Raw genomic sequence first — 20010 nt, forward strand, 5'->3', positions numbered from 1 at the left:
TTAACTTATCAGATTTAGCAAAACCCAGATTCAGTGCCAGGTTCCCACCCACAAGTGGGCGTGTCCTGGGCGGGCTCCAGGGCCAATGGGCAGCCTGCAAGGAGGGGTCTGGGCGAGGGGGGTGTATCAGGCCTGGATGGGGAAGGACAGGTCCTGGGTGGGTTTGGCCTCTGCCCTCCCTACACCTAATGTAAATTACTCTTGTCCCTTACTCTCTTGAGAGGACCCCTGGGAAGGGAAACTATTAAACAACACTGTGCCATTAAGCATAGTAAGCCTCAACTCTGTGGGGCCCATGCCCTTGCAGAACAAAATGTTTCATTTCATTGAGGAGGAAATATACGTGCACGAAAAAGAAAAAGGGTATGTTGAGTGGCAAATTCTTGGGAGCAATGGATGTCAGTAGAGTTAGAATGGGTAGTAATTGGTTAGCTGAAGTAGAAAAATAGAGCTTTTCTGGTGAAACAATCTCTCAATGACGGAAAATTGAGAATGAGCAAGATTTATTTGTAGGTTTGTAGGGTTGTGAGTTAATCTTGTGTGAGTAGTAAAAGGAGGGAGGGAAAGCGAGTAGCATGATGGGTAGTGGAAAGGAAACAAAAGTTGACATTTTCTTCCCATTGGTTGTTGCTAAAGAAGAAAAATATCACCCAATGGGAGTAAACATTTTGAGGTGACTAGCACCCTCAAACTTCTAATTTTTAACCTCAGTTTTATAAATGTGAAATGTTTTTAAATGGAGGTGGATTTTAAACCACCAGTTCCATTTAGAGCTTATCCCAAAGAAATCATGAGAGCTGTGAGCAAAAGTGTATAATTTTGGAAAAAATATAAACCTTAAGTGTCTAGTAATAGTATTAAGGAATTGATGCTTGGTAACTTTGTGGGATGGAATTCAATGTAGCAAACAGTGTAAAATAATGTCAATGTAAAAAACTATAATATATTCATAAATGAAAAAAGCAGAATTCAAATCAGTACATACCTTTTGGTATTTCTTTTATTGAAACAAAAGCAGTATATTTATGCACATAAAAAGAGTATAGTTGGAAATATATCACATTATATTTAATGTTCTTTGTGATTTTCAGTTTTCTGTATTGACTGACCTTAGGTTACATTTGGATTCAGGTAACAAAAAAAATTTTAACCATCCAATATATATATCAACTTCTATTTTGTTCATACAGTGGTGGGGATAGAACCTGTACTGTTCCAGGTTAAAGAATGAGATGTTGGTGATGAAATGGAAGCTCCCCGTACAAACCTGAAATGCTCCTTCTGGAATTACAGACTTCATATATAATTACACAATTCTGCATCTGAGATGTACTGAAGACTTCTGGGTTCAACAAACCATGGAATTTCCTCTTCCTCTCAGAACAACATAATTAATATTTGGATTATTGGCATGTAAGACACTACATGTGGAGATGATTATAAAATAAACACCGAAATATCTTGGGTTATTAAATCTTGATACCCCACAATGAAACAGATTAAAGGAGGCATAATTAAGGAGCCAGTGAATAGGAAACTCGATTATGGGGAATTATCATTTCTCTTCATTCTAACAGTTGTAAAAGAATTATAATTTGGTATCTTAATGTTGTCACTTATTAAAACAGAGGATCTATTCTCTACCACCTCTAGTACACTATGTTATATGTCAATTATATCTCCATAAAGATGAGAAAAAACTTTCCCACTTATTTGGGGGATTGGAAGTAAGTTTTTTTTTGTGTAAGAATATTCAAAAGATCGGGGGGAAATATGGTTAGTGTTTTGTTTCTTAGTTACAGGTACTAGATTAGATTTAGGACTGGAATTTTCTTTCAATCAATGAAATTTCTACACCTGGTGTCAATCAAAGCATTCTCAATATAATTTAAATTTTTCACATCAATTGCTTCAACTTATTTTGAGTTGACTCATCTCAGGATTTGTGCCAAGTCTTGTTCCCTATTTTTATGGACAAGCTCTATGAGTCAGGAATTGAGTTTTATTGCTTTTTCTCCAGTGCCCAGACAGTTCTAGGCCTGTAGTAGATGTATAATAAATATGTATTAAGTACTGAATGAAACAAACAGGTGTTGCTGTCAAGTGCATTTAACATGTCTCATTCAATTCTTCAATCTATGGATTTACCAAATGCTAAAATATTCTGAGAGATTTTGATAATTTTAGATACTAAAAACAAAACTGGATTTCTCTCTTTAAAAAATGAGATACGAATGTCTGCACTGAAAACCTTTTTAATCAGGCAGACAAGCTGACCTATGAAGTGGAGCGAATGTTTGTCCCTTAGCATTGAGATCATGTTAGTGACTGAGTTCAAAGGAGAATATGGACAGTGAACTTCCTAAGGTCCTCACAGGAGAAAACACAAAGAGAGTTAAAGCTTTGAGGGAAGTAGGGGAGTGAAAACTAGTGGTTCCACCCTGGCTATTGTGGTTCAATGGTTAGAGTAGAAGCCCACCAACCCAAGGGTCGTGGGTTCAATTCCGGTCAAGGGCATGTACCTGGCTTGCAGGTTCCCCACCCCACTTGGGTTGGAGTATGTACAGGAGGCAATTGATTGATGTGGCACTCTCTCATCAATGTTTCTCTCTTCTCTCACACCCCCCCCCCTTGCTAAAATCAATGGAAAAATCCTCCAGTGAGGATTAATAACAAAAAATCTAGTGGTTCCTCTAACTCCCTCTAAAGATTTTTTTCAAACTGCTAAAGAGAAAAGGAGAAAGAGTGGTGAAGAGGCATGAATACTCAGGTTTTGAGCTGTGTGGCAGATCTCTTTTAAGGCTTTATGTATTGTGGTATGATGTAGTTGGTATGTGGGGATGTCATTATCAGAGTCCGAGTTCTTTAAAAGAAAACAATGTTAGATGATTCTTTGCCACCTACATTAGTATATTTACATGATGCTTTTCAGAGGTGGGGGTAGCAGCATGAATGCACCTGTGAATGCTCCCAGAAAAGGCCTTCGACTGCCCTGGTGAATTACACAGTAGGTGTTTGTGGAAAGCTGAAAGGGTGTGGCTGGCTGAACAGAGGATGAGCCATGCTTCTGAGGTTTGCCCTGAGAGCTATGCCTTCTCTATTTGCACCTGATGAGCACCTGCCTGCCAATAGCTTTACCAGCCAGAGCCTTACTGTGGTAGGCCACGCCCAAGCAGGCCCTGTGAAGCCAGTCAAATACCGAAAGGAGGGCATTTCTCAGAAGGAACACATTTTCATTTTGTTTCCTCTTGTTATGGAAGGCTCAAAAAAGTAGATATATTGCAAACATATTTCATAAGAAGAGTTTCAATAATAAAATCTTTTCTTTCTTTCTCATTATATAATGGGGGAGAACAAATTTCATTAAAGCATTATAGTTTAAAATTAACTTACATCTCACATCTAAGTGTACAAATAAAAGTTAGATTAGCATTGGAAATAGCTTTGGAGAGTAATTGTTTCAGCTGCTGCTTTTCAGATGAGAAATGTGAGGCAAGAAGTTAACAGAAGCCCAACAGGTATGGCTCAGTGGTTGAGTGTCCACCCATGATCCAGGAGGACACGGTTTGATTCCCTGTCAGGGCATATACCCGGGTTTTGGGCTTAATCCCTATTTGGGGTGGCGGGGGCGTGCAGGAGGCAACTGATCAATGATTCTCTCTCATCATTGATGTTTCTATCCCTCTCTCCCTCTGCTGTCCCCCCTCTAAAATCAATAAAAATATATTTAAAATAAAAAAGTTAACAGAATTGCTCCATAATACAATTAAGTTAGGCAATATGGTATTTTACACATTGTTTCCCAGAGATAACCAATGTTTAAAAAATATCTCATAGATTTTTAACAATTAAAAAGTCACAGGCATCAGATATTTCTAATCACATTGTGTACCAACCTACTCCATTCAGAGAGGGGAAAAATAATTTAGACTTTTTTCTATGAAGGGATTTTTAATTCTAAGCAAGGATAATTCTCAGTTAATTTCTACACCTCTTTTAAAAGATTCTATTCCCCAAACCCAAGAAACAATAGGGATTTGCTAAGCAAACCATTGAGCATCTTTTTATACATTTGTGGACTGTTTGTGTTCATGCATGTGTGTGTGTGTGTGTGTGTGAGAGTGATCTGGATAAATCTCTCTTGCCCTTTTAGAGAAGTAGGGGAGAACTGGTCTTTGAATTACTAACTCTCAACTAAGCCCGTTACCCTTTGTCTATGAAATATTGCAATTTATTTTCCCACTTTGTCAGTTGACTTTTTGGGTCTGCTGTGTGTATTTTTTCTCTTGCATGACTTTAAATTGAACTTCTAGTTGAGGTCCAGTTCACTATTGATATTTATCAATATAAACATCAGAATATACTTCAAACACAATTATTAAAAACAGAATTACACAGAAGTAGCAGTGGTCATACACAAATCTATTCTTAAATATCCAGAAAGATTCTGATATTTTCTAGGATGGCCCCTAATATCACCCCAAATGAATTTTTCATCTGTAAGGATGTGGATTTTTTAGACACTCTAGGGCTACTTGTTGAGGATGTGTCAATACATGTTATTAATTTGATAAATTCTTAAAAGTCATGTTTCTTAGTAAATTTAGTGTAGTCTGAATCCATTCAAAAGTAAACTAGTTACTTTTATTTAAAAATTTTACTTTTATTTACAATCCAGTATGTTTTTTAACAGAGCATAGTACAAAATACTTTTGAAACAGAGCTTAGGAAATATCCAAAGCTTATTTCCCCCCCAAATATTTCCCTTGAGTATTCTTAACCCATCTTTCCTATAATCATCTAATGACTTTTTAATAAACAGAAATTACTTATTTTTGAGAAAGTGAAAACATATCTTTTACTCCAATCTGTCTAAAAGGGATGGATTCTGTTCTATAAACAAAAAGGAAGGTATTTACGAAAGAAAGAATTATGTGTGTATAAAGACCCATATATATGAAGAAAAATTAGCAGAAAGTGAATTAAAACATTAGCAGTAGTTATCCCTGGGTAGTACAATTATATGTGACCTATTTGTTTTTCATATCTTCCTCCTGCATTTTCCAAATTCTCTTTTTTGAGTCCATTCCATATTACAGTTAACACTTGAACAACAAGAGTTTGAACTGCATGGGTGAATATATTTCAATAACTATACTTGAATATTTTTCAATAATTGTACAGTTGCCCCTCGGTATCCTGGGATTTTGCATTCAGGATCTAGCAAATTGGCAATCAGAAACAGCATTTTCATTCAGATGGCACCACTTAACCCCCACATTGTTCAAGGGTCACCTATATAAATAATTAAAAATAAGAAAGACAAATGACAAACTTAGAGACAGAAATCCTAGGTGACAACTTCTTCCTTTAAGTAACTGAGACTACTTCTCAGCCCTCAGTGCAGTCTTTGTCCTGACTAGCCAGCGTGCTCTTTCATTTCAGCACAAAGAAGGAAGATGGAGTGACAGCATCCAGACTCCGAGGAGGGAGCTTCCTGGGGAATTGGGAGCTTCAGCATCTTCACGTGCACACGTGGGCCTCTCTGTGAAGTCACTTCAAGGGTTTTATGAGTCCCAGATCTTATTCTGTTGAAATGAATTGGGTCCTTTCCAATGAGCATTTTCATTTGAGGTGTTCTTCACCATTGTAGTATTTTCTCAAGGAAGGACACTGAAATAAAAGGAATTTTTATTTAAATGACAGCAGGGTCAACAAATTTATATGCTGATAATTCTGATGCTGACATTTCATATATTTTACATGTTTAAAAGAAGTGTTTATTGCTCTCTGTTTTGGTAGCTATGTAGGACACAAATGGCATAAACTGAGATACTGAGGAGATAAGAGATTAATGAATAACTTGACTATTCCCCATTTCTTTTTTGTCAAATGAAAAGTGTCCTCAGAGTTGAGCAACTAAATAAAAAGAGCCTTATTCCAGAAACCTACAGGTCCATTGTAACACACAACACCTTTCCTTTAGTCCCTTTCTGAACCATGGTTATGGCAGGGGGAAGTAAACAGAATCTGGTAGTTTGGAGGGGGGGCAGCTTCGGATAACATGTCCTCCTGCCCGTATCACAGACAAGACTGAAAGGAGGTATTGCATAGTTTAGGTGTCCAGATGCTTCCGTGGCCACTCTTTCTTCAGGCCAGGAACACTGTGTTGTCACAAATGGACAGACTCCCATCAGCTCACCTGACACTCCCAGTAATTATTGCCACCTGGCCCTTCATCATTGTCCCCTTTCCAGCTCACCAGTGTTCCCAACACCATGTTAGCTGCATCATCATCACTGAGCATTCTCATGCGTTTCAACGCGTGGCTGTGTCTTTGGAGTCTGCCTCCTTACCTGTGAATGTGGTCCATCCTCCACATCCAGGAGCTGCCTGCTATCACTGCAAGGTTAACAACCTTGTTGCAGAAACCAGAGGGGCCCCCAGGCCTTTGCAAATCCCTGGCCTGCATTACCTGTAAACTGCCCATTTTGCATACCTATTCTTATCCCTTTTGCCTACTTTCCCATGTAATCTTCATCCTTCTACCCAATATGAGCAGCTGGCTTATGGTGGGGCACAGAGCAGATTTTTATGGATTAACTGCTGCTCCCCCATACTGCCGGCAGTATTGGAATAAATGCTCACATAGGATTCAACCCTGTCTGCTGAAGTGGCTCAAGTAGTGACAGGCAGCCTGGACTTATTGATTGTTCGGTGACAATGGTAAGTGACTAATCAAAATTTGTAGAATCAATGAATGGGTGAGTGAAAGAATGCGATAGAGTTAATGGGTAAAAAACAACAAATGAAAAGTCGAATACAGTGTGATGTATTTATATACAGTTTTTAACAATGAGAAGAATGATTGTCATTTGGTGAAACCAAAATCATATCAATATAATCTCAAAGTATAACCTTGCAAATGTATAATAACATGCAAAGTAGCTTAATAATACTAACCACTGGGTTATTACAAGTGATTTTTATTATTTTTATGTTTCTGGGTATTTTCTGTTTTCAATGAGTATATATTATCCTTGAAAGAAAATAATTTATTTTAAAAAGTGGAATAGACAGGAAGTGCTTTGAGTTCCAAAGGGAGACATCACTTTGGACTAGAGTTATTTTGGACAGCTTCCTGGGTCAGTGAATTCTCAGCTGGGTTCATGCAACTTAGATAGGAAGAAAGGTGGCAATGTGTTTTAAGCAGGTAACCTGGCAGGAATAGGGTAAATCAAATGATATTTTAAGCAGTCTTCTGGAACATTTTAAAATAAAATTTTATAAAGACAAGCATTGCCCTCGTGGTCTGCTTATTTAGTCTGTTTATATTTGGTGGTAGCATGGCTAGCTAAGAATCAGTTTTGCACAATTTTCCCATCGAAGTACCCAGATAATAGAGGAAAACAAATGTGTCACCCCTGCCTGGCCAGGCATTAGTGCTAATTGGCAGGGGAGAAAAAGATGAGAAAAATAGCTAAATTATATACATTTTAGTTTTGAAAAGAGATAGTCAGTAGCTTTCATTTTGAAATTTAGGGCATCATTTGTCTCAGGTTTTAGATATCTTTGTAGGTACCTGATGGCTCCCACGTACCAAGAGGTTACCTGTTCGATTCGCAGTCAGGGGGCACATGCCCAGGGGAAGGAGTTGAACAAAGGGGGAGATGGGCACATACACAGTGAAGTCAGGGTGATGTAGAAAAGGTGCTTGCCTGTCAGTCTAGCTTGAGGAACAATGGATTGGCTAGGGGTTAGACACAATACTTCATGACCTTCACTTGCCCCGTGCGCTCGCCTGTTCTCTCTCCATAGCCATGTGTCCTTATAAGCTTCATAGCCCATGGCCATGTGGACCCCACATGCAGGATGCTGGACTGGACTGTGCTTTACTATGGGGTGGAGGTGGGGCATCCCTAAGTCTAGCCCTGCTGAAGATAAGATCGGACTTCTTCCATGGTGGGACTGACATACCAGTAGATGGGACCTTGGAAGGGAACCCCCTTAACTTTACATCATCAATAAAATTCTTTGCCCCAGAGCCCCCCAAGAGCTCCACTTCCACCGATAGCAAATGCACAAAAATGGAGGAATGCTTTGGAACACAGTGCCTGTGCACAGCACCGATGGAGTCCTCACCCCAAAGCACTGGAAACAATTATTCAAGAAAGACACCAGCAACAGCGTTTCCAGCTCCTGAAGTACTTTCAAAATGCCATTGGTGTTAGTGATCTACCAGGTACAATATCATATTTAAATCCTGTTTCCATTTTCCATACTTGAGTTGTTGAAAGCATTTTGATTTCAATTTGTGTTCGGTACCTGCTAGGTTCCTCGTTTGTTTGCAGACTTTGCGCATGGTCACTGCTGCCTTCTGGGGGATGTAAATGGATATCCACTTCCTTAGATTTTGCATCTGTATTACTGCTAATTGGCAGGGGTGAAAAAGATGGGGGACATAACTAAATTATATACATTTTAGTTTTGAAAGGAGGTAATCAATAACTTTCATTTGGAAATTTAGGGCATAATTTGTCTCAGGTTTCCTATATCTTTGTAAGGTATCTAAAAAGAAAAATGTAACCAAGTCACACTTTTCAAAACTAAGTAAAAACTTGGATTAGAAAATAATACTAAAAGCATTCTACATGTTGTGTCGGAACTCTAACCTGCTTATAGACAAGTGCCTTAGAACAACACATTTCTCTATGCCCAAAGTTATACTGATGAGTAAATACTGTTACAGCAGGATTGGGACATTTAAATGGCTTTGCACTACAATCTTACACAAGGCTTCCTTTCACTCCCATAGTGAAGATATACATTCTGTATTTTGTACAATACCTATAGTATGGAAAGTAGCAGTTATTGTCATGAAGGTACATAAGAACTGATAGTAAAATAAGTATTGAATTACTTTTAAATGTCAGTAATAATCTACACCAATAAAAGAGTAAGATGCAAATTGACTGTACCTTTGTGATGTCCACCAGCCAATCAGGAGTGAGTATGCAAATTAACCCAACAAAGATGGCAGGTTAATTTGCATATGCAGTCGCTGAGCAGCCGGGGCAGGGGAGGACGCTTGTGTCATGGCAACGATGCAGGCGTTCCGCACCACCCCAGCTGCTTCGGGCCCCTCGGCAGCGTGGGAAGGCGGAAAGGCGGCTCTGGCCGGAGTGAAGGGGGTGCCGGCACCCAGGGGAAGGAAGGCCCATTCTTACACGAATCTTCATGCATCAGGCCTCTAGTACTCATGTATAAATAACAATAGCTAACATTTTGTGACATTCAGTATAAGAGAGGCACTGTGTTGAGGTAGGAATGATTATTTTCCTATTTTTCTGGCAAGGAAAATGAACTTTAGAAAGACTAAGTATCTTGCCCAGGTTCAAAGCTAGTGTGTGAGTATGAACATAGGTCTCAGTGATGGCAAAGCCCATGGCTGTACTGACCGTTTTTTGCGCTTTAGAATCATCCAACAGGAAACAAGGATGGATACAATAAAGAGGACCACACCGGAGACTATGCCTAGGCAGTAAAACAAGATAATCAAGTGCATGCAAAATACATAGCTTTTCATCTCTGTCTTTATATCTAGTCTCCCTAGAGGTTGCCAATGATTTTTTAAAATGTAACTAAATTCAGGTTTAAAAAACACTGATGCAGGCTTACCTTTAAGATTTCCCCTTTGGCTGGCATTTCTCAGTGGTTAGAGCTCAGCCCGTGTACCAAAGGGTCATGGGTTTGATTCCCAGTCAAGGGCACCTACCTGGGTTGCAGGTTCGATCTTTGCCCTGGTTGGGGCAAGTCTCCTCCCTACCCCCACCACCAACGCTCTCTCTTTAAAAGTCAATGGGAAAAATACACTGAGTGGCCAGATTATTATGATCTCTGAACGCATAATAATCTGGCCACTCAGTGTATTTCCTATAAAATAAAAGGCTAATATGCAAATTGTCCCCTCGACCAGGAGTTCGACCACTAGGCATGCTGGCCAACCGCCCATGTCCCCTCCCCCTGGACAGGCTGTCCAGACCCCCACCCATGCACGAATTCAAGCACTGGGCCTCTGATATCTACACTAATAAAAGAGAAACATGCAAATTAACCATCACTCCACTATGCCCACAAGCCATGCCCATCAGCCAATCAGGAGCGAGTATGCAAATTAATATAACCAAGATGTGGCCAGCCACGGAGCTGGAGCAAGCAGGAGGCTTGGGTTGCCCTGGCGATGGAGGAAGCCAAGCTTCCCGCCGCCCTGGCTGGCCCTGGCCTCCGCTTAAGGCTACAAAGTTTCAATTATAGAAGATAAGTAAATCCTAGATACTTGCTTCCAGCCGGGCCTGGCCTCCACTCAAGGAGGCATTGAAAAAAAGAAAGAAAAGAAAAAAAGGAGGGGCTGGGACCTTGGGTCACGGGGGGGGGGGGGTGTGATCAGGCCAGGATGGGACAGCAGGGGCCTTTGGGGGTAAGCAGACCAGCAGAGGGGCCAGTTGGGGGTGAGCAGGCTGTCAGTGTGGGTCAGTTGGAGGTGATCAGGACAGCAGCAGGGGAAGTTTGGAGTGAGCAGACCAGCAGGAGGGCAGTTGGGGGTGAGCAGGCCTGCGGGGGGGGGGGGCATTTGGGGGCGAGCAGGCTGGCAGTGGGGGGCAGTTGGTGGCGAGCAGGCCAGCAGGCAGAGTGGTTAGGGGAAATCAGGAAGGCAGGCATGCAGGTGAATGGCTGGAGCCAGCGGTCCTGGATTGTGAGAGGGATGTCTGACTGCCAGTTTAGGCCCGATCCCTGTAAACCGGCAGTAGGACATCCTTCGAGGGGTCCCAGATTGGAGAGGGTGCAGGCTGGGCTGAGGAACACTTCCCCCACCCCCATGCACCAATTTTGTGCACCGGGCCACTAGTGTGTGTGTGTGTGTGTGTGTGTGTGTGTGTGTGTGTGTGTGTGTATATATATATATATATATATATATATATATATATATATATATATATATACTGAGTGGCCAGATTATTATGAGTTCAGTGATCATAATAATCTGGCCACTAAGTGTATATCCTCTGGTGAGGATTAACAACAATAACAAAAAGATTTCCCCTCTGCTTCTCTGCTTCTTGTTTAATCTAGCCCTTTAGTGTCACTGCTATAGGGTTAAGGGTAAGGAGTGAGCAGAGCCATTTTGTAATCTTTAGTCCAACAGCAGCCTTTCAACAACATGTGAGAACAGCACTGAGGCTCCTAGGCTCCGGCTCTCAGGCCCTGCGCGTCTCTTGTGTGAGGCACAGGAGCTATTCTACACAACAAACTCTGCCAATTCCCTCTGAAGCCGACTCTATCATAACACTATTCCTTTTATATACTCAGATCCCAGAAACGGGCTTAGTGGTCTTTGTGGCTTCCAATTTGTGCAAGTGAGCATGACTGCCACCCTGAAGAATATTCCCAGGTTGTATTCTCCAGCTACAATAAAATAAGATGAAGGACTGGCCATCTTTAATGGTTCAAAGACAGTGCAGCGCCTTTGAGAGAGGAACCTCTATAGGCATATGAGGATACCAGTTTTGCCACACGGTGGCCTGAGTTTATCACTGTTTCCTTTCTAAATGAAATCGCAATGTAAGATATTTTGATCTCTCTTTTTACATTTCATTCATTATAAGTGGATACTTACTGTTAAAGATGCTAGCGTTTCTCAGAAAACCCTTTATAAGACTTACCAATAATGCGAGCATTATGTCGGCCTAAAAGGAAGACAAAAGTCACAGATGCATCAGTCAAGCACTCAACGTGACTAAACAGGAGCCCTCAGCCAATGACAAGTTAGCCTAAAATGTATCCTTGCACAGTACAATTTTGTTCTAATATAAAAAACCACTGGGTTTACTGAGACAATCTCATTTTATCTTGTGTTCTCAGTGGTCTGTTTTCTTTCGTTTTAACTTACCATTTTATCATAAAATTTAATAGAATTAAAAGAATGTATAAAACAGAACAAAAGAAAAATATTACACATGATTCTACTACCATGAAATGCTTTGTTACAGTCCCTTCTAGAACATGTTTCCATACATGTAGGGTTTTTACATATTTATAGCATCTCTTTACCTACCTAACCTTTGAATAGTGGAATTAAGCACCCAATCAATATGTTAATTTTTACCACCACAACTACCACTACTGCTACTTGTATAATAATACTATTAATTCTTCATTATATTTGTCACATATTTCTTATCTGTCTACTGCTTTCTTACTTTCTAAAATACACACATAAACTATAAGTCAAATTTGTTGATCTTTAATGATTTTCTCTGTCATATCAAAAAGTTCAAAGAATTCATGTCTTCTTCCAGAGATTTGATAAATATAATTTACGTTAGCTTTTCTATATTGACTTTAAAAACTTTAACTCTTTAATACATCTGAAACTTTTTGTAAGATAAAAAGAGAAGTCCTAAATTTCTTTCAATGCTACCTATGTTATTTGATCATCTTTACCGTCTCTGTTATATTTAATTTGTAAGATACTTTTACTTTTATTTATAATAACCTTTATTTTATTAATATCTATTCTATTTCACTTATAAAAATGAGTCAATTTTGTGCTACTTTAAAGTGATTTATGTATTGTGGCTTTATATTACTTTTAATGTTTGGTAGGGTGGCCCACCATCATGGGAATTTTCTGTCTTTCGTGGCCACATCTTTGAACCCTCTAAAGGCATTCATTCAGCCAGCTAGGCAGTGAGATTTTTGCCAAAGTAAATATAATTTGATATTAAGGAGATTACAGTGTGTAATTTGGAAATACTATTTGTAAGTCAGATTAACTAGCACATACAAGGGATTAAGTATAAAAACATCTTGAACAATCTTGGTATTCACTGCTACAAATAAGAATCATAAGAATGGGTGAGGGAAGCCTAGCACTAACTTAGATTAAGAAAAGTTATTCATTGCTAATTTTGCTCATCAGCTCCCTGCTGTGTACAAGTTCAGGGTTTAGAATTTGCTATCTAGTTGCCCATACAGCTCAATGACACCTGATTTCTAAATCTACTGATCTAGTTTGACAGTTTAGAGTCCTATAGCCTACAGCAGTGAGGGAGACAGAACAGCTGGTCTCAGCAACCTGGAAGGTGTTTCCTGACTCAGGCTGAAATTCTTGAAGGCCTGCTCTATCTCTGATGGGCTCTTGACTTTTAAGGCCCCAGGCTATAAATCAATCATTACTGTGGGATGCGTGCAACAATAGACTGATGCAGACAAAAAAGGTTCAGGGAGGTCCCCAAGGAAAGATGAATGGGTTGAGAACTGTGAAGAGAGCAAGGCTGGCTTGAATCTCATTGCTTAGGGCTTTTGGAGAAGAATTAGGAGCTACTCTTGCACTCCTTAGCGCTATCACGTGCCAGAACAATTACACCACATTTGATGCCAGTACGGATGAATGAATGAACAGTGCATGACTGGGGAGCACCTACATTCCTTGTACCTGCTCTTGCACTTACCAGATGTACTAGTACATGTGGCCAGAGGAGGGTCCCATGTGCTATCTGCCTGGCACTGGCTCTGGGGACTGCCTTCCAGAGCATATCCATCTTTACACTCCAAGGTTACATTATCTCCATATCGAAATTCTTGGCTCATGTCCAGCTCCTTCCAGATTCCATTCGTAAACTCCGGGAGGCTACATTTTACCTCTGAAATTAGAAAAATCAGAAGGAAATTGATATTTTATTGATAACTTTAGTTGTAACTACCATAATGGAAAGACCTATGACCCCCAAACCTATTTTCTCTTCAGCAAAGATGGGTCATGTTTTCAATAAAGAATAATTGATATCCTCTCCTTAAACATCTTATGATTTAAGATTCTCAAACTTTATTTTCCTGGGAATATGGAATGTACTGTAATCCACTTTTAATTGTGAACAACTCTGAAACTGAAAAGTTGTGGAAAGACGAGGAGTTAGGATAAGCATACTCTAGCCTAGATGCACCTGGGTCATACCATAGGAAATAGGAAGATAACATAGTATTTGGAAAATGAAAGAATAGAAGAGAAACAAGCAAAGCAAAAAGCCCTTAACTTATAGTTCTGAAAAGCCAAAAAGTCAATTTAAAAGGAGACAGTATAAAAGGCAGAGTTAGAAAGCAGGGGGTGAGCTGGGGTCCAATCCTAGCACCATCACTCCTGCGCTGAGCATCATAGGCTAGTAACTGGATCTCTCTACACCTCAATTTCCTCCTCGGTAAGAAAGCAAGAATAATCATCCCACCTCTTGAGATTCTCTGGGAGACTAACATACATCCCTTTTGTAAAGATCTCAGTAGCATGCCTAGTCATAGAAAATGACTTTCAATTCTACATTTTGTAGCTTTTTAGAATATTGCCAAGAAAGGTTTTAAAGTCATATTTCATTTTTGCAAACATAGACAGAATAACAAAAATCATTCCTGGGACTTGGTGCAGGTAAGAGGCAATAAACTCTTTACCTTTGGACTTGGAAGTAATAGTGAGACTCCGCACCCTGCAATTCCCGAACTAACTGCTCAGACCTCACTTCTACTGTCCTCACAACAAGGTGCTTCTACTCTCTTATTGACCTTTTAAGGGTGTGTGTGAGGACCATCTGTGATCCTTTAAAGCTGAAATAGTTTATTAGTAAACTAGTAGCCCATTTGCAGGAAAATCCTGCAAGCGGCTGTTGCGGCCGCGTGTGCCACCTCGCCTGCACCTGCTCGCCACTGCCATCCGCCCTGCTCCGCCCTGCCCGGGCTTTCCCTCTGGCAGCCACCTGGCTTTCCGCTTTTCCTTCCTCTTCCTTCTAAGTTGTCTTCAGTCTTCACTCCTTCCTCTCTCAGCATATGCAAATTAACTGCCATCTTTGTTGGGTAATTTGCATACTCGCCCTGATTGGCTGGTGGGTGTGGCTCTGGCTGGTGGGCGTGGCTTGGGCGTAGTGAAGGTGTGGTCAATTTGCATATTACTATTTTATTAGGTAGGAAGGCCTAAAAAGCATTTTAAATTAGTGATTGATGTCTGTTTTATCACTGAAAATTCCCTCTGTTCTTCCTACTTATTTGGGAGAGGTAAGGATATTTGTGCAGCCTTTCTTCCTACTGTTTGTTCTGCTTTTCTTCTCCTCTATGGATACTCATTTCACCATCCTCTCAGAAAAGATCTCCATCTTATTAGCTTCATGCAGAAATCTCCCGTAAACACCCAGTAAGAATAGAGTTACCTTTGCAATAATGGTACACTTGGCTCCAGTTCCCCTCATGTGTACAGAAAAGGAAGGCTTTCCCCACCAACAGGTAGCCTGGGTCACAGGTGTAGTTGACTATCATCCCAGGAAGATAGGGAGATACAAGTCTTTCTTGATCTTAGCATGCCCACCTCCGCCCAAGATACACAATGGGCATCCTCCAGTGTGACGCCCATTGTGTATCTTGGGCGGAGGTGGGCATGCTAAGATCAAGAAAAGACTTTCAGTTAAACATAGAAGTATGAACACGCCAACACATCTAATAATATTTCTGACTCTTAGAGCCACATGAAGACCTAGGCAGGCAGGACTCAAGGCACTAAATGTTTGCGGGTCAGTGGGAAAACTAATTCTCTAAACACAGACCTCTCAGCCTTTAAACAGGATCATGTATGTCCTTTACCTGCAGACTGCACCAGACAGAAACACCACTGGCATCTACAATAACCCAGTCCTAATGCCATCTGTCCTCTCTGGAGGACGGAGCTTGTATGGACAATCACAGCCACAAAGGAGCTTCTGGTTGCCAGGTACTGGCACTTAAAGCTAGAAATACATGGCAAAGGATTGAGCTACAGAGGCCAAGGGCACAACCACCCACTTCACTTCTCCAGGGCATCCTCAGTTCCTTTTGCTAAAGGCGAGAAGAAGGGTCAACAAAATGCAGTCACGGGCTGAGCAGAACTCGTAGAAGTAACTAGAGGAGCACAAATGGCTACATCGGGACTTGCCCAATTACTTCTAGAGCATTACCAATTTTGAAATAAATTACTCCATCGACATGTACATTTTGCTCTGCACAGCATCTATAGAGTATGGAAACAACCAGTAATAAAGATGTCACAACCAAATATTTCCGCTGGTTTTAAAATATTCTCTATAAAATTTGGCTCTCACTGATTCTCTCCACGCTCTACTGCCTCCTCTCCTCACCATCCTCCATTCCTCACCCCAGTGGGCAGGGTCACCAGAATACCACCAGTGGGGTCACGGTGCAGCACCTCTAGAACCATCTGTTATTCTCCTGGCAGGTACCTCTGTGTCTGATATTCATAACAAAGTGATATTCAGAGGAACACAACTGTCATGATAGCGATATGGAGGTTCTTGCCCACACACACTGATCCATATGGGAGGTGGGGAAACGTGTACTGACCAGGAAGTTCACAGCGAGGGGCCGGGCCACTCCAGATCCCGTTCCCTCGACTGTCACTTGTGCAGCGGATGGTGCTCTCCCCAATGAGACTAAAGGCCGTCCCTCTGTCTGGTCGGGGATCACATGTGTAAGTTACTTCTTTTCCAAAAGAAAAGATTTCCAGAGGTTTTCCTGTGTGTCTTCCGTTACGAATATCTGGAGGATTTGGACATACGATTTCTGGAAAGAACGCAAGGGCTGTTAGTTTCATTGAGGAGTTTTCACTAGAGGTAGTCTACAGGCATAGGATGCTATGGTTGGTGCTACCTAGAAAACACCAATGACTGTATCTTTGCTGTCGGCCTTTGATGAGATGGGCTAAATGAAATAAGATCTCGATCTCACTTTTCATGGAAAAAGAAATTTGCTTATCTTGAATCGTCCTGATAGTTAATACTTCTGGATAATAGAAACTTAACATGCAAAACTTTTAAAGAAGAATAATAACCCTTTATAGCAGCGATTCTCAACCTGTGGGTCGCGACCCCTTTGGGGGTCGAACGACCCTTTCACACGGGTCGCCTAAGACATCCTGCATATCAGATATTTACATTATGATTCATAGCAGTAGCAAAATTACAGTTATGAGTAGGAACGAAAATAATTATATGGTTGGGGGTCACCACATGAGGAACTGCATTAAAGGGTCATGGCATTAGGAAGGTTGAGAACCACTGCTTTAGAGGATAACTCATTCGACTACTTAATAAATATTACTTGAGCGCATACTCTGTGTCAGTCACTCATTGGAGCCCTGGAATATAGTGATGAAGAGCACAGATAAAGTCACTGTCCTCCAAGGAAGATATTTTCAAGAAATATTTTGACAATGTATTCCACGTGTACTAATCAGCTTAAAGATGTGAAACTTTTCCTTGATAACTTATTGATCTGGCCATCGATCTTGATTATGACAGTGTGCTGACACAATAAATTGAAGCCTCTGTGGTCATTGTAAAAATTCTAAGCAACTCAGATTGCTTTGTTTTTTAAAATGTATGGATCTGCTTATGACTTAATTTTCTCCTTTACTTTCTGTCAGGCTTCAACTTGTTACCTCTTTCTAGTATCTGTTTGTCTGTATAAAACAGTCCCCTCCTCACTTCTAATTGGCATTTCTAACGAGGCTTGGTGTTTTGAGGAAGCTACGTCAACAGTAAGAGTCAGGAAAATAAGAAAGATGTCCAATCAATAACTGAGCTCTCATGCAGGCCAGTAGGACAGCCACTTATCATTCCCATTCCCATGAAGGAACATTGGATAGCAGATAACAGTATGTAAGCTATTTTCTCATAAGTTTTACTATAAAAAGCACATTTTGATGTCTGAGTAGATTTCTAGCAATATAAACATAATAGTAAAATGTGATTGTTTTATTTATACATATATTACAATCTTTAAGGTCAAGAGATGAAGCAAAATCTTGTCTTTATTGGGCAAAATATAATTGGGTAGGACAGGAGAACCTGGTATTAACCCTACATATAGGAGACTCTTTTATTTTTAAATCCTCACCTGAGGATATGTTTTTATTGATAAGGGGGTGGGGAGAGAGATTGAGAGAGAAAATGAGAAAGAGAGAAACATCAATGTGTGAGAGAAACATCAATTGGTTGCCTCCTATACACACCCTGACCAGGATGGAACCTGAAACCTTGGTATGTGCCTTGACTGGGAATCCAAGGTGCAACTTTTGGTGTATAGGACAATGCTCCAACCAACTGAGCCACCCAGCTGTGGCAGCAGACTCATGTTTTAAACAGATTACTTTTGAATCTTTCAACATAACTTATTTAAGTACGTGTTTGGAGAGTTTAAGGAGTCTTAAACTGCTTGCCCCATGTAATGTTGCTCCCAACTTCTCCCTCATTCTTTCACTGCTCTGATCTATCACTTCCATAATATTTATTTGTTTATTGTTTTTCCTGACCATCTCCCCACTGGGGCATAAATAACATGGGGACAGGGCATTAACTTATCTTTTTCACTGCTATAACTCCAGGGCTTAGGAAAATACTAAGCACATAGTATGTGCTCAATAAATAGTTGTTCGAATGAATGCATGTTTCATATTTACATATTAGCCAGTAGGTAGAAAAAAGGTAGAGTGATTACATCCTGATATTAGAAAAAGAAAGGAAAAGAAAGAATTAGGAAAGGAAGGAAAGAAGAAAGGAAGAAAATTGTCAAAGCTTCACATTATTTAATCTCTCCTGATCTAGAGGCAAACTACTGCAGGATATATCACCTAGAGCGAAGAATTCAAAATAACAGAGACAGAGAAAATGGTTCCCAAAACACATGACGTACAATAACGCGCATCGCAACGAATTGATCACAAATAAATACCATTTAAAAAGCAGCTATCTCCCAATAATCCAGATTAGAAAATAGAACCATATTGGGGTTGCCATAAGTCAAAATACTAAATAGGTTAAGGGAGGAATTATCCTAAAGTGTTATTCCTTCTACTCACGTTCACACACAGGGACACTGCTATTCCAGAGGATCTCCATTCCAACCAAGACACAATGGCTAGCAGAGCTGCCTTGTAGATGGAATCTAAAGAAGAAAATGGTAGTGCATAGGTGAGCTGTTTCAGTTTGCAAGAATCTGAGGCCCTGCCGAAAACCTTAGCATCCGAAACCAAAAGGTGGCAGAAGTTTGGAGGCCATATCGATCTGGACAAATCACAGCCTCCAGTTAGGGAGGATAGTTAGTTGGCCACATAACACATAGTGCCAGGCTGAACTGAAGAAGGCAGTCATAGCATAGAAGCCATCCCCTTGATCCTGGACCGAGATTCTGAGAAGTGAATCTCTAGCTGATCATTCTATATAATAAAAGCCTAATATGCTAAGTGTCCAGTAATCCAGTTGTCCATTCAACCAATCAAAGCATAATATGCTAATGATATGCTAAGGCTGCTCAACCGCTTGCTATGACTTCCACTGACCCCCTGGGGGCAGATGTTCTGTCCAGTAGGTTAGCTTGCTGCTGGGGTCCGACCGATTGGGACAGAGCGAGACAGGCTGGGCACTCTCTGGAGCCCTCCCGTGGTCCCTCCCTAACTGGCCAACCTCCTGTGTCCCTTCCTGGCCCTGATCACGCACTGGTAGGGGTCCCTCGGCCTGGCCTGTGCCCTCTCACAATGCGGGTAGAGGGACACCCCCCCCCAAGTGCACAATTTCATGCACTGGACCTCTAGTTCCATGATAAACCTGATAAATGTACTCGTCATATGGCAATCCCAGTCTTCTAATGCAGCAGACTCCTAATCCTGATACTGGAACAGGGAGTAAAACAGTTCCCAGTTTGGATGGAAAAAGCAGAGAGTAACTGGAAAGAGCACAAAGATTGCCCTTTTGTCTCTCTGGCTGTGACGGCTGTGAAGAAGGCATGTTGGGCTATTGAGTAAGTTTGAGTACTCTAGGGGAAGGGAAAGGAGATCAGAAATGACTTTTGTATGCGACCATCCAGAATGGTCAATGCATGTGGGACCCCGATGGCTCCTAAATCTTAGTGGGTGCTGTCACTGGGTGC

The 20010-nt window shown here is 40.8% G+C and overlaps 1 protein-coding gene across 1 annotated transcript; it reads right to left on the reverse strand.

Annotated features, from left to right (window-relative positions):
* Positions 1–4898: 4898 nt before the first annotated feature.
* LOC307093236 (complement receptor type 1-like) lies at positions 4899–19019 on the reverse strand. Its single transcript, XM_079761161.1, has 7 exons — positions 18944–19019; positions 16429–16647; positions 13512–13703; positions 11721–11744; positions 9459–9534; positions 8326–8430; positions 4899–5673 (listed from the first exon to the last, which is right to left on the reverse strand). The coding sequence occupies exons 1-7, from the start codon at positions 18981–18983 to the stop codon at positions 5661–5663; spliced, it is 669 nt and encodes a 222-aa protein (XP_079617287.1). The 5' UTR covers positions 18984–19019; the 3' UTR covers positions 4899–5660.
* Positions 19020–20010: the final 991 nt, after the last annotated feature.

This window comes from Cnephaeus nilssonii, assembly GCF_951640355.1.
Source record: "Cnephaeus nilssonii genome assembly, chromosome: 21".
Taxonomy (NCBI): domain Eukaryota; kingdom Metazoa; phylum Chordata; class Mammalia; order Chiroptera; family Vespertilionidae; genus Cnephaeus; species Cnephaeus nilssonii.